Source organism: Calliphora vicina, chromosome 4, assembly GCF_958450345.1.
Source record: "Calliphora vicina chromosome 4, idCalVici1.1, whole genome shotgun sequence".
Classification (NCBI taxonomy): domain Eukaryota; kingdom Metazoa; phylum Arthropoda; class Insecta; order Diptera; family Calliphoridae; genus Calliphora; species Calliphora vicina.
In genome coordinates this window covers 14,329,478-14,343,655 of record NC_088783.1, presented here as the reverse complement: position 1 = coordinate 14,343,655, position 14,178 = coordinate 14,329,478, and the positions used below count along the sequence as shown (strand labels likewise).

The window sequence follows — 14,178 nt, the reverse complement described above, 5'->3', positions numbered from 1 at the left end:
CCAGTCAAATATGGGTCATATTGTGCAGTTGTATGATAATATTAATCGCAATTATATGACCCCTTGGAAACAGCCAAACTATCATGAAACAAAAATAGCTTGGCTCATTTAAAACAAATATTTAAATTTATTTCGCGAATATTTGCTTAATTAAAAGATATTAAATGAAAAGCTTAAATTTATGATTGTTGTCACCTGTAGTTTAGCCAAATTTGGCTAAATATAAAGATCTTTGCCCTTTCAACTGTGTGTGTTACACTAAGAATCTATGTAATGAAAACCATTTTGCTGGATGAGAGATAGCGTGTGTGTAAAATTACCAATGCAAATATGTATTCATAAATATGAATTTGATTTGATTGTGTCTCCAAACATACAAAAACAAATCGACCGATAGGCCTACAATGGGGTTACACCGTTTCATTTGATTATGCAAATAAGTTGATCTTTCTTTCTATGTTCTTGTTATTGTTTATGTAAAATCGTTTGATTACAGCGTTTTAATTTATGAGCGACTGCATAGAATTGTTGTTTCTTTTACCATAGAATGTAGAATTTCTTTGGAGAAATGTAAGCGAATTTACAAAATTTTACAACATATAAATATGGTTGGATGGACGGTATTAAGTCAGTGTTCTACCAAGCCTTACAACTTGGTGGAGTGTGTTAAGTGAAAAGCCCAGCAATTTTAGCAACTGATCGTTTTTAATACAAAACGATTTAAGTTTAATCGAGACCAGCTAAGAATATTACAAGAGTTGTAAGCAGACATGGCTTCCACAAAGGCCACATTAGTCCTTGTTTGTTTTGCAGCAGTTTTGTTGCAATCATCAGGTAAATATTTCACAATCAAATGAAACTCTTATGACGATTACTAAATTTTAATGTTTTCATTTAATTGCATAGGTTTTGCTAGCGGAGGACAAGTATTTTTTGATAAATTTGCTGCTTTGGCACAAATAAAATATCCCACAACCACAACATTACCTCCGGATACAACTGATCCTACTACTACGGTTACATTGCCAACTGAACCAGAGCCTACATCGCCAACACCAACATTAACAGAACCACCAACTACAGATACCGAAGAACCTCCTACTGATACTGAGGAGCCACCACCAACCACAGAAACTGAGGAGCCAACTACAGATACTGAAGAGCCACCTACAGATACCGAAGAACCTGAAGAGCCACCTACAGACACCGAAGAGCCACCAGAGGACGAAGAACCACCAGCAGAAGACGATGAGCCTGCAGAAGATGATGATGAGCCACCACCAAAAGATGATGAGCCACCACCAAAAGATGATGAAAAACCACCACCAGAAGACGGTGGAGACGAAGGCGGTGATGAAGGCGGTGATGAAGGTGGTGATGAAGGCGGTGATGAAGGCGGTGACGAAGGAGGTGCTGAGGAAAGATCTTACAATCGCTTAGGCATGTACTATAATGAAGATGACGATATCATCGAAAACGAAATCTTTAAATCGGAAGGATCAGATATTGCTGAAGGACGTGCTTACCGTGCCAGCTCCTCACAATGGCGTAGGAGACAAAGACGTTTGCGCGCACAACGTGATCGTCTTAACCGCCAACTTAAGCGTCAAAGAAGAAATCACCAAAGACAACAGCGTTTACAACGTCGCAGACAAACCAACCAAAAACTGAGAAAACGTAATCAAGAACGCAGAGAACGCAACAAACGTAGGCAACGTATTCAACGTGAAAGACGCAGGAAGAGCCAATTAAAACGTAACCGTCGCCGTTTGAGCCAGTGGAGAAAACGCCAACAGCAACGTCGCCGCAAAGCTAACCAACTCAGCAGACGCCGTAATGAACGCAGACGTCAAAACCGTTTGAGAAGACGTATCATGAAGCAAATTCGTCAACGTCGTCGTCAACAATTGAGAAGACAAAGAAGAAATAAGCCAAAACAAATTCGCATCAGACGTTCACGTCGCGGCCAACGTCGTCGTGTCGTACGCAGAAATCGTCGTGGTCAATACTAAACCGGATCGAAACTAAAGCCCATTGATAATTGAACAAATAAAAATCATGACTTCTAATTCACATAAATTGCATTGCATTTTTCTTACTTTTGTTTGACCATAATTGTTGCCAACATTTAGAACCATTGTTAGGTATTAACAGCTGATTAAAAATATTTGATGTTTAAATTACCTGAGATTGACTTTTGACATGGCCAGATTAATTTTGATCGCAACAAATCGGCATTCTAAAAGCGATTACCTTATTTGCATCAAAACATTAAGAATCAAAAATCCCTTTCGACACAGAAGAATGTGAAAGAAATACAAATTTTGAAGTAACAATCGGCATATCTGCCGGTTATGTACACAGATTATCTTAACAAATGTCTGATTATGACCAACAACTACATTTATGACTACTTGGCCTACGCCCTGCTGTTGTCAGCGACATTTTCTAAAAAAAAAATATTCTAATATTTATGTGATTAGTTTGCATGTAAATCGTTATCAATATTCCTAACATTAACATACAATAACAATGATATATATGAAGTCGAGCAAAAATGTTTAGATCAGGTCAATTCAGTTCATTTTGGGGTTGACATTGCTGTGTGTGTGTGCGCAAAGTGTTTGAGTTTCGCACAAACAAGTGTTGAAAGAAAAGAAACAAGATCACTAGTGTGTGTGTATTTTTGCAAAATTTATGTAAATTTTATCATTTCTTTTCGTTAGATTTGTTTAGTTTTTGTTGCAAATATAAACAATGCTACTAAAAACTTAATATATCGGTCATAAATATGCTTTAGTGATCTTAATTAAATTCGAATACATTAATTCCCTTTGATAAAATGAAAATCTATAGATCCAATGAAACATATAAATATTTTGCGAATTTGCGAAAACAGTATCAGTCATCTGCTGGTATTCTTCTATTAGACTACATACTAAAGAAGAATTCCTAACAGAATAATAGTGATTTGTAAATATCAAATATAACGATATTTTCCTTTTTCATATCAACCGATTATACCAATCTTTATAAAGATGCGCACGAGCTGGCTGTTGCTAGTTTTGGCCGCACTGTTAATTCAGTCAGCATGTAAGTTCTTAACTAAAGATTTTGAGATCTCTACCTGGAACATATCCAGCTATATTTCGGTAAAATACTAATATTTTTCTTGTTTTTAATTTGTGTATAGATGGTCGTAATGATGAAAATGGAAGGAGATATAAACTGTTTGGACAACGTGGACGTGCAAGCATTGGAGACGCTCGGTTTACCTCGAACTTTTGGATGAAGAAACAAACAACAACTGCTAAACCCGATGCTCCTACTGCAACTGTACCAGTACCACCAACAACAGCAGAACCACCAACAACAGCTACACCCCCAACAACAGCAGAACCACCAACAACAGCAACACCACCAACAACAGCAGAACCACCACCACCGCCACCACCTCCTCCACCACCACCACCTCCACCACCACCACCACCACCACCACCTCCACCACCTCCTCCACCACCACCACCACCACCTCCACCACCTCCACCACCACCACCACCACCAGCTGATGATGATGATGACGAACCTCCAGCAGAAGACGATCCACCAGCAGATGATGATGATGATAAGCCCCCAGAAGATGATAAAGAAGAGGAGGAAGAGGAGGAGGAAGAAGAAGAAGGAGGAGATGATGATGAGAAAGACGACGAAGATGATGAAGGCGGTGACGATGAAGGTGGCGACGATGAAGGTGGCGACGATGAAGGTGGAGACGATGAAGGTCGCGGAGCTGTAGGTCCCAGGGTCAAGTCACAATTTGATAACGAACAAGATTTACTTAATATCAGCAACGAAAATGATGATGGAAACTATCTGAGCGATTTTAATGATCCCGCTGAACTTGGTCGTGCTTCACGCTCTCGTCTTTCTCGTTGGCGCTCTCGCCAAATGAGGCGTCGTCGTCGTCAACAAGCTATGAGACGTAGAAGACGTTTGAATCGCATGCGCAGAAACCGCCAAAGGAACACCTATAGAAGACGCTTATACAGATTCAGACTTACCAGGAACCGTCGTACCCGTCAACGCAGAAATCAAGCAGCTCGCAGACGCGCTATGATGCGTAGACGCACTCGTTTACAAAGACTACGTCGCACACAAAACCTTAGACGCCGTCGCATAGCTGCTCAACGCCGCAGACTACAAAGGCGCCACAGGAACCAATTACGCAGAATCAGAAAGCAACGTGTTAGAGCAAACAGACGTCGTGCATTATCCAGACGCCGTAGAAATAGTCGCCGCCGCAACAGGAGACAAGCCATTAGAAATCAAATCCGAGTCAATCGTATCAGACGTAGAAATCCTAACAGTATAATTATTCGCGAAGTTTAATGCACAAATCCCTGACAAATGAACAATAAAATTCTATAAACTTATTATAAATCTTGCTTTTTCATTTAAATTATTTTTGACACAAAAATATATAATCAGTTCTAGTTCAGTTCTAGTTCAGTTCTAGTTCAGTTCTAGTTCAGTTCTAGTTCAGTTCTAGTTCAGTTCTAGTTCAGTTCTAGTTCAGTTCTAGTTCAGTTCTAGTTCAGTTCTAGTTCAGTTCTAGTTCAGTTCTAGTTCAGTTCTAGTTCAGTTCTAGTTCAGTTCTAGTTCAGTTCTAGTTCAGTTCTAGTTCAGTTCTAGTTCAGTTCTAGTTCAGTTCTAGTTCAGTTCTAGTTCAGTTCTAGTTCAGTTCTAGTTCAGTTCTAGTTCAGTTCTAGTTCAGTTCTAGTTCAGTTCTAGTTCAGTTCTAGTTCAGTTCTAGTTCAGTTCTAGTTCAGTTCTAGTTCAGTTCTAGTTCAGTTCTAGTTCAGTTCTAGTTCAGTTCTAGTTCAGTTCTAGTTCAGTTCTAGTTCAGTTCTAGTTCAGTTCTAGTTCAGTTCTAGTTCAGTTCTAGTTCAGTTCTAGTTCAGTTCTAGTTCAGTTCTAGTTCAGTTCTAGTTCAGTTCTAGTTCAGTTCTAGTTCAGTTCTAGTTCAGTTCTAGTTCAGTTCTAGTTCAGTTCTAGTTCAGTTCTAGTTCAGTTCTAGTTCAGTTCTAGTTCAGTTCTAGTTCAGTTCTAGTTCAGTTCTAGTTCAGTTCTAGTTCAGTTCTAGTTCAGTTCTAGTTCAGTTCTAGTTCAGTTCTAGTTCAGTTCTAGTTCAGTTCTAGTTCAGTTCTAGTTCTAGTTCAGTTCTAGTTCAGTTCTAGTTCAGTTCTAGTTCAGTTCTAGTTCAGTTCTAGTTCAGTTCTAGTTCAGTTCTAGTTCAGTTCTAGTTCTAGTTCAGTTCTAGTTCAGTTCTAGTTCAGTTCTAGTTCTAGTTCAGTTCTAGTTTAGTTCAGTTCTAGTTCAGTTCTAGTTCAGTTCTAGTTCAGTTCTAGTTCAGTTCTAGTTCAGTTCTAGTTCAGTTCTAGTTCAGTTCTAGTTCAGTTCTAGTTCAGTTCTAGTTCAGTTCTAGTTCAGTTCTAGTTCAGTTCTAGTTCAGTTCTAGTTCAGTTCTAGTTCAGTTCTAGTTCAGTTCTAGTTCAGTTCTAGTTCAGTTCTAGTTCAGTTCTAGTTCAGTTCTAGTTCAGTTCTAGTTCAGTTCTAGTTCAGTTCTAGTTCAGTTCTAGTTCAGTTCTAGTTCAGTTCTAGTTCAGTTCTAGTTCAGTTCTAGTTCAGTTCTAGTTCAGTTCTAGTTCAGTTCTAGTTCAGTTCTAGTTCAGTTCTAGTTCAGTTCTAGTTCAGTTCTAGTTCAGTTCTAGTTCAGTTCTAGTTCAGTTCTAGTTCAGTTCTAGTTCAGTTCTAGTTCAGTTCTAGTTCAGTTCTAGTTCAGTTCTAGTTCAGTTCTAGTTCAGTTCTAGTTCAGTTCTAGTTCAGTTCTAGTTCAGTTCTAGTTCAGTTCTAGTTCAGTTCTAGTTCAGTTCTAGTTCAGTTCTAGTTCAGTTCTAGTTCAGTTCTAGTTCAGTTCTAGTTCAGTTCTAGTTCAGTTCTAGTTCAGTTCTAGTTCAGTTCTAGTTCAGTTCTAGTTCAGTTCTAGTTCAGTTCTAGTTCAGTTCTAGTTCAGTTCTAGTTCAGTTCTAGTTCAGTTCTAGTTCAGTTCTAGTTCAGTTCTAGTTCAGTTCTAGTTCAGTTCTAGTTCAGTTCTAGTTCAGTTCTAGTTCAGTTCTAGTTCAGTTCTAGTTCAGTTCTAGTTCAGTTCTAGTTCAGTTCTAGTTCAGTTCTAGTTCAGTTCTAGTTCAGTTCTAGTTCAGTTCTAGTTCAGTTCTAGTTCAGTTCTAGTTCAGTTCTAGTTCAGTTCTAGTTCAGTTCTAGTTCAGTTCTAGTTCAGTTCTAGTTCAGTTCTAGTTCAGTTCTAGTTCAGTTCTAGTTCAGTTCTAGTTCAGTTCTAGTTCAGTTCTAGTTCAGTTCTAGTTCAGTTCTAGTTCAGTTCTAGTTCAGTTCTAGTTCAGTTCTAGTTCAGTTCTAGTTCAGTTCTAGTTCAGTTCTAGTTCAGTTCTAGTTCAGTTCTAGTTCAGTTCTAGTTCAGTTCTAGTTCAGTTCTAGTTCAGTTCTAGTTCAGTTCTAGTTCAGTTCTAGTTCAGTTCTAGTTCAGTTCTAGTTCAGTTCTAGTTCAGTTCTAGTTCAGTTCTAGTTCAGTTCTAGTTCAGTTCTAGTTCAGTTCTAGTTCAGTTCTAGTTCAGTTCTAGTTCAGTTCTAGTTCAGTTCTAGTTCAGTTCTAGTTCAGTTCTAGTTCAGTTCTAGTTCAGTTCTAGTTCAGTTCTAGTTCAGTTCTAGTTCAGTTCTAGTTCAGTTCTAGTTCAGTTCTAGTTCAGTTCTAGTTCAGTTCTAGTTCAGTTCTAGTTCAGTTCTAGTTCAGTTCTAGTTCAGTTCTAGTTCAGTTCTAGTTCAGTTCTAGTTCAGTTCTAGTTCAGTTCTAGTTCAGTTCTAGTTCAGTTCTAGTTCAGTTCTAGTTCAGTTCTAGTTCAGTTCTAGTTCAGTTCTAGTTCAGTTCTAGTTCAGTTCTAGTTCAGTTCTAGTTCAGTTCTAGTTCAGTTCTAGTTCAGTTCTAGTTCAGTTCTAGTTCAGTTCTAGTTCAGTTCTAGTTCAGTTCTAGTTCAGTTCTAGTTCAGTTCTAGTTCAGTTCTAGTTCAGTTCTAGTTCAGTTCTAGTTCAGTTCTAGTTCAGTTCTAGTTCAGTTCTAGTTCAGTTCTAGTTCAGTTCTAGTTCAGTTCTAGTTCAGTTCTAGTTCAGTTCTAGTTCAGTTCTAGTTCAGTTCTAGTTCAGTTCTAGTTCAGTTCTAGTTCAGTTCTAGTTCAGTTCTAGTTCAGTTCTAGTTCAGTTCTAGTTCAGTTCTAGTTCAGTTCTAGTTCAGTTCTAGTTCAGTTCTAGTTCAGTTCTAGTTCAGTTCTAGTTCAGTTCTAGTTCAGTTCTAGTTCAGTTCTAGTTCAGTTCTAGTTCAGTTCTAGTTCAGTTCTAGTTCAGTTCTAGTTCAGTTCTAGTTCAGTTCTAGTTCAGTTCTAGTTCAGTTCTAGTTCAGTTCTAGTTCAGTTCTAGTTCAGTTCTAGTTCAGTTCTAGTTCAGTTCTAGTTCAGTTCTAGTTCAGTTCTAGTTCAGTTCTAGTTCAGTTCTAGTTCAGTTCTAGTTCAGTTCTAGTTCAGTTCTAGTTCAGTTCTAGTTCAGTTCTAGTTCAGTTCTAGTTCAGTTCTAGTTCAGTTCTAGTTCAGTTCAGTTCTAGTTCAGTTCTAGTTCAGTTCTAGTTCAGTTCTAGTTCAGTTCTAGTTCAGTTCTAGTTCAGTTCTAGTTCAGTTCTAGTTCAGTTCTAGTTCAGTTCTAGTTCAGTTCTAGTTCAGTTCTAGTTCAGTTCTAGTTCAGTTCTAGTTCAGTTCTAGTTCAGTTCTAGTTCAGTTCTAGTTCAGTTCTAGTTCAGTTCTAGTTCAGTTCTAGTTCAGTTCTAGTTCAGTTCTAGTTCTAGTTCAGTGCTAGTTCTAGTTCAGTGCTAGTTCTAGTTCAGTTCTAGTTCTAGTTCAGTTCTAGTTCTAGTTCAGTTCTAGTTCTAGTTCTAGTTCTAGTTCAGTTCTAGTTCTAGTTCAGTTCTAGTTCTAGTTCTAGTTCTAGTTCTAGTTCAGTTCTAGTTCTAGTTCAGTTCTAGTTCTAGTTCAGTTCTAGTTCAGTTCTAGTTCAGTTCTAGTTCAGTTCTAGTTCAGTTCTAGTTCTAGTTCAGTTCTAGTTCAGTTCTAGTTCAGTTCTAGTTCTAGTTCAGTTCTAGTTCAGTTCTAGTTCTAGTTCAGTTCTAGTTCAGTTCTAGTTCTAGTTCAGTTCTAGTTCAGTTCTAGTTCAGTTCTAGTTCTAGTTCAGTTCTAGTTCAGTTCTAGTTCAGTTCTAGTTCAGTTCTAGTTCAGTTCTAGTTCAGTTCTAGTTCAGTTCTAGTTCAGTTCTAGTTCAGTTCTAGTTCAGTTCTAGTTCAGTTCTAGTTCAGTTCTAGTTCAGTTCTAGTTCAGTTCTAGTTCAGTTCTAGTTCAGTTCTAGTTCAGTTCTAGTTCAGTTCTAGTTCAGTTCTAGTTCAGTTCTAGTTCAGTTCTAGTTCAGTTCTAGTTCAGTTCTAGTTCAGTTCTAGTTCAGTTCTAGTTCAGTTCTAGTTCTGTTCTAGTTCAGTTCTAGTTCAGTTCTAGTTCAGTTCTAGTTCAGTTCTAGTTCAGTTCTAGTTCAGTTCTAGTTCAGTTCTAGTTCAGTTCTAGTTCAGTTCTAGTTCAGTTCTAGTTCAGTTCTAGTTCAGTTCTAGTTCAGTTCTAGTTCAGTTCTAGTTCAGTTCTAGTTCAGTTCTAGTTCAGTTCTAGTTCAGTTCTAGTTCAGTTCTAGTTCAGTTCTAGTTCAGTTCTAGTTCAGTTCTAGTTCAGTTCTAGTTCAGTTCTAGTTCAGTTCTAGTTCAGTTCTAGTTCAGTTCTAGTTCAGTTCTAGTTCAGTTCTAGTTCAGTTCTAGTTCAGTTCTAGTTCAGTTCTAGTTCAGTTCTAGTTCAGTTCTAGTTCAGTTCTAGTTCAGTTCTAGTTCAGTTCTAGTTCAGTTCTAGTTCAGTTCTAGTTCAGTTCTAGTTCAGTTCTAGTTCAGTTCTAGTTCAGTTCTAGTTCAGTTCTAGTTCAGTTCTAGTTCAGTTCTAGTTCAGTTCTAGTTCAGTTCTAGTTCAGTTCTAGTTCAGTTCTAGTTCAGTTCTAGTTCAGTTCTAGTTCAGTTCTAGTTCAGTTCTAGTTCAGTTCTAGTTCAGTTCTAGTTCAGTTCTAGTTCAGTTCTAGTTCAGTTCTAGTTCAGTTCTAGTTCAGTTCTTGTTCAGTTCTAGTTCAGTTCTAGTTCAGTTCTAGTTCAGTTCTAGTTCAGTTCTAGTTCAGTTCTAGTTCAGTTCTAGTTCAGTTCTAGTTCAGTTCTAGTTCAGTTCTAGTTCAGTTCTAGTTCAGTTCTAGTTCAGTTCTAGTTCAGTTCTAGTTCAGTTCTAGTTCAGTTCTAGTTCAGTTCTAGTTCAGTTCTAGTTCAGTTCTAGTTCAGTTCTAGTTCAGTTCTAGTTCAGTTCTAGTTCAGTTCTAGTTCAGTTCTAGTTCAGTTCTAGTTCAGTTCTAGTTCAGTTCTAGTTCAGTTCTAGTTCAGTTCTAGTTCAGTTCTAGTTCAGTTCTAGTTCAGTTCTAGTTCAGTTCTAGTTCAGTTCTAGTTCAGTTCTAGTTCAGTTCTAGTTCAGTTCTAGTTCAGTTCTAGTTCAGTTCTAGTTCAGTTCTAGTTCAGTTCTAGTTCAGTTCTAGTTCAGTTCTAGTTCAGTTCTAGTTCAGTTCTAGTTCAGTTCTAGTTCAGTTCTAGTTCAGTTCTAGTTCAGTTCTAGTTCAGTTCTAGTTCAGTTCTAGTTCAGTTCTAGTTCAGTTCTAGTTCAGTTCTAGTTCAGTTCTAGTTCAGTTCTAGTTCAGTTCTAGTTCTAGTTCAGTTCTAGTTCAGTTCTAGTTCAGTTCTAGTTCAGTTCTAGTTCAGTTCTAGTTCAGTTCTAGTTCAGTTCTAGTTCAGTTCTAGTTCAGTTCTAGTTCAGTTCTAGTTCAGTTCTAGTTCAGTTCTAGTTCAGTTCTAGAACTGTAAAACTGCTTTGCACCTTTCAATACCGAGTCTTAGAATATTTGCCAAAATAATAGATGAGACGTCCGTGTACATCATGACACTATTAAAATTGTATAATATCAAGTACAGTTACTGAGTAACATACGGTTTCTAGGGAAACATCATGCCAAGAATAAGATAGTGATATTTATTTGCCTAGCACTGTGTGTTTCTCGAATTGATAAAAAATTTATTTTATTCCGTAAAATTATTCAATTTAGAAATTTTAAAAATCTATGATATTAAAGAAAAACTCCCAAACTATTAATTCATAATATTGAACAAAGATGTTCATCGTTGAACATTTTTTATAAACGAATTTTTATATTTATTTTTCAATATATTGTTTGTGATTAAACCGAAAGATCACAACATTGTCGGTCCTAACTGAAATATCTATTACTATCTGTATTGGAATTATTTTGCATCTGATAATAAACAATTTAAATGTTGAAGTCCTTATTCAAAATCAGTTTTTAAATGATAATAAATCCAAACAAATTTTATATGGAAATAGATTATGAATATAAGGGTTAATATTTTATTCATAGGATAACATATTTGTCAAAAACCTAAGTCCGTTGTCAAAAACCTAACTCTTGCAACAAGCATATGATTTGTTGTATTTTTGTTTGAAAAATCGGAGTTTCTCGTCTCTATGTAAAATTTCCTATGATTTTATTAAGTATTTCAATTTTTTCATTGTTAACCAACAAATTATTAAAATTTTCTAGTTTTAAATAAACTTTATTAATTTATTCAAATGGTATTATTTACTCATTATACCCTAAACCACCATAGTGTGGAGGGTATTATGTGTTTGTGCTGATGTTTGTAACGCCCAAAATATTAGTATAACACTCAACTTAATGCATGCCGATCGATTCAGAAATAAATCACGAGGCATAATTTCATGGCGGTCGGAAAAAAATTATTGAAATTTTAAAAGAAAAATGTCTCTTGTAATTTACTCAGTGTAGTGTATTTTATGATCGGGCTTGACGGATCATACTTTCTTAATTGATTTTCTTTCGAATAATCGAGAAATGTTTAAAAGTGAATCGATCACTCGAATAATAAAAAAAAAAAAATTTTATTCTATAAAAATTTACCTCGATAAATTGACAACCCTACTATGTACATAAATGACATGAAGTAAAACCCAATTTACATGTTTACCTGTACATGTAAACAATGTACGCTGCCGTAAATGTACCACATATGTATGTTAATATTTTCAAGATCGATGTAAAACAATAATGTTTTGTTTAATAATGATATTATGATGATGATGATGACTTCAAAAAGAAATTTCTATTTCTTTATTACTTTTTCCTCTTTGCTGAAAATGGCTTAAAGCGCTTTAAAAATGTGGCTTTAAGTTCTTGGGTATTTGAAAGAAATAAAAGTAAACACAAAAAATCGTTGTACTTTCGCATTTACCGTTTGCTGAGTGAGTACTTGAACATAAATTTTTGCATAAACCGTAACATAAAAGTAAATACTATAATAGTTGATGAATACGAAATGATATTCAATTTTCGTTTTGTACAATTGACTGGTCAACAATTTTGGAATCGTATAAAAAGCTGTGATTGTCGATCGACAATTATCAAACATTGATTTGCAATCACAGCAATCACTAGATATTTATTGAAAAGTTCTTTTATTGATCTAAAAGTAGTTTCAATTATGAAATTCTGTATTCTAACATTTGTCGTATTGGCAGCGTTTGCAGCAGTCGCCTTGGCCGATCCAGTACCCGAACCAGCTAAAGGTGAGTTAAGCTCTTCGAGAATGAACACAAAGAAGTTCAGTTTTACTTAAATTTAATTGGAATTTGTTTAGCTTCAAGATATCGTGCTGCTCAAATCATTGAAGATGATGCTAACAATGCTGATGAGCAAGGTGTGGATGAATACGATCAGTCGGAAAAAGATGAAGTGGCTGTAAACGATTCGTCGAAGAAAGGAGATGCTTCCAGTGGTCGTTTGTTTATGAAAAAGTTCCTGTTGTTCAAAAACATGTTTGGCCAGAACCAAAAGCAACCCATTATACCCATTATTATAACTGGAGGCAATTCTAATGATGACACTGATTTGACATCACCTACAGTACCATCTCCAACTACTATTACTTCAGACATCGAAGTACCCACTGCTACTGGCACCATTACATCTTTACCCGAAACCGATACTAATATTGATATTAATACTGGTGAAGAAGAACAATTTCCACCAGGTCGTATTCAACTTTATGGTCGCGGCACGTCCGATGAAAATGACAAGGAGGCCCATGAAGAGGATGCCATAGTCGATCAACACACTTTAGCTGCTGCTTTGGCTGCTGGAGCTGAGGAATATGTTGTTACCGATCAAGAAATTAAGGGAACTTCCGATGCTAAGGCTAACAGTGCTCCAGCACGTATTAATTTAAGACGTCGTGGTGCCAAACGTGGTCAAGTCGTGAGTGTGCGTGTACCTGCCAAATATCGTGGATACTTCAAAAATGGCCAACGCGTTATTTTGAAGTTATTTTGAACAACAAAAGAAACCGCCCTGTTAAACGTCGCGTGATTAAAAGACGTAACAACAATCGCAGACGCATCAACAAGAACAAAAACAAAAACAAACGTCGTCGCATTGTGGTTGCTTGAAATTAGGAACGTAAAAACCAAAAAAAACAATACTAATCCTAGATAACATTTGTTAAATGTCTAAAGAAGCTGAAAAATTAAATAAATTATTTAAAATAAAACTAGAACAAAAATGTCTAACATTAAAAAAAAACAATTAAGTTTATTTTATAAAAATATGTAGCCGAAAACATAAATTTAAATTATTTCAACATATTCTGACAGCATTGAAATTTCAGCATCAGTCGTTAGTCTATATGTAGATATATTTTAAGGATTTCAAGGTTTTTAAAAAAGTTTTTTAATATATTGAAAAAACTTCCAATTGTGGTGTGAAAAATTCGAAGGATAAGCTGAAAATTCATAAAAAATTTTAGTTGGGTCTCAAAGTAGTGCATTCGCATCTATTTTAAAACGTTGTTGACACGCCCACTATTGATAGTCCGCACATTCTTGTCCGAAATATTAATATTGATGATAGAATTACCTGTACAGAATTTATGGACTCTATCTCTTATAGTATCCTATATATTCGATTTTTTTTAAATTTAGCTCATGTTGGAGGTGCCACGTCCACTGTTAATACATCGCCAATTTATTCCTCAAATATTTATAAAAATTTTATAGTTTCGTAGTTATTGTATTTTTATACCCTTCGCCTTGAGTGGCATATCAACATAGCTATAGCGTATCAACATATGTATACACTATAGACCCGGTTCAGTTGCTATTAAAATCGAGAAAATCGGCCCATATAAGGAAAAAATAAGGACAACTTAGATTTTTGACCTATATTTTATCTACACACAGTCTCAAAAGTGAGTAAACACCAGAGAATTTTTTGATTTTTTAAGATCATGAAAATCATTGTAGTCAGACTTAAACCTTTATTTTTCAGAGCCGAACCTATTATTCAATCCAATCTCCAACAAACCAAAACGTTTAAATTTTAATCGATTGATAAATTTTTGGATTTTCTTTATTAAAAAAAATCAAATCACTTTTGAGGCTCACTGTATATCTGGATTACTAAGTCATTAATATAGACAATATGGATATCTAATGATTGTCTAATGATTGTCTAATGAAGTCCTTTGCAACGACGTATACAACGCCAACACCTACAATATTTCAAAATCGGGAAAAATATTTTTTAACTCGAATTTTTTTTCAACAAATGAATTTAAAATAAAATAAAAGTTTTACTATAAAATTAAAACCAAAAAAAAATTATTTTTAAATGAAAATTTAAAAAAAAAAATTTATTTGAATACATACCAATTTTTTTAAGAAATCTATACTCATTAAAATGATTTTCGGAAGTGGGCTTTATATTGGAGCCATGTCTAATTATGGACAGATCGTTATAAAATTTAGTGACATGACTTTTGTATATAAATAAATTATTTGTATTGAATTTTATGTGAATACCAAC

General features: G+C 35.6%; 2 protein-coding genes across 2 annotated transcripts; both read left to right on the top strand.

The window, feature by feature from the left end:
- The first annotated feature begins 3,038 nt into the window (after positions 1–3,038).
- On the top strand, positions 3,039–4,389 carry LOC135956829 (bromodomain and WD repeat-containing DDB_G0285837). The gene is made up of 4 exons (XM_065507422.1): positions 3,039–3,093; positions 3,194–3,269; positions 3,344–3,564; positions 3,611–4,389. Exons 1-4 carry the CDS (start codon positions 3,039–3,041, stop codon positions 4,387–4,389), a joined length of 1,131 nt encoding a protein of 376 aa, XP_065363494.1.
- Positions 4,390–11,800: 7,411 nt separating this feature from the next.
- On the top strand, positions 11,801–12,764 carry LOC135956827 (uncharacterized). Its single transcript, XM_065507420.1, is given in 3 exon segments — positions 11,801–11,885; positions 11,957–12,648; positions 12,651–12,764. Coding segments are annotated over 3 exon segments (891 nt in total).
- Positions 12,765–14,178: the final 1,414 nt, after the last annotated feature.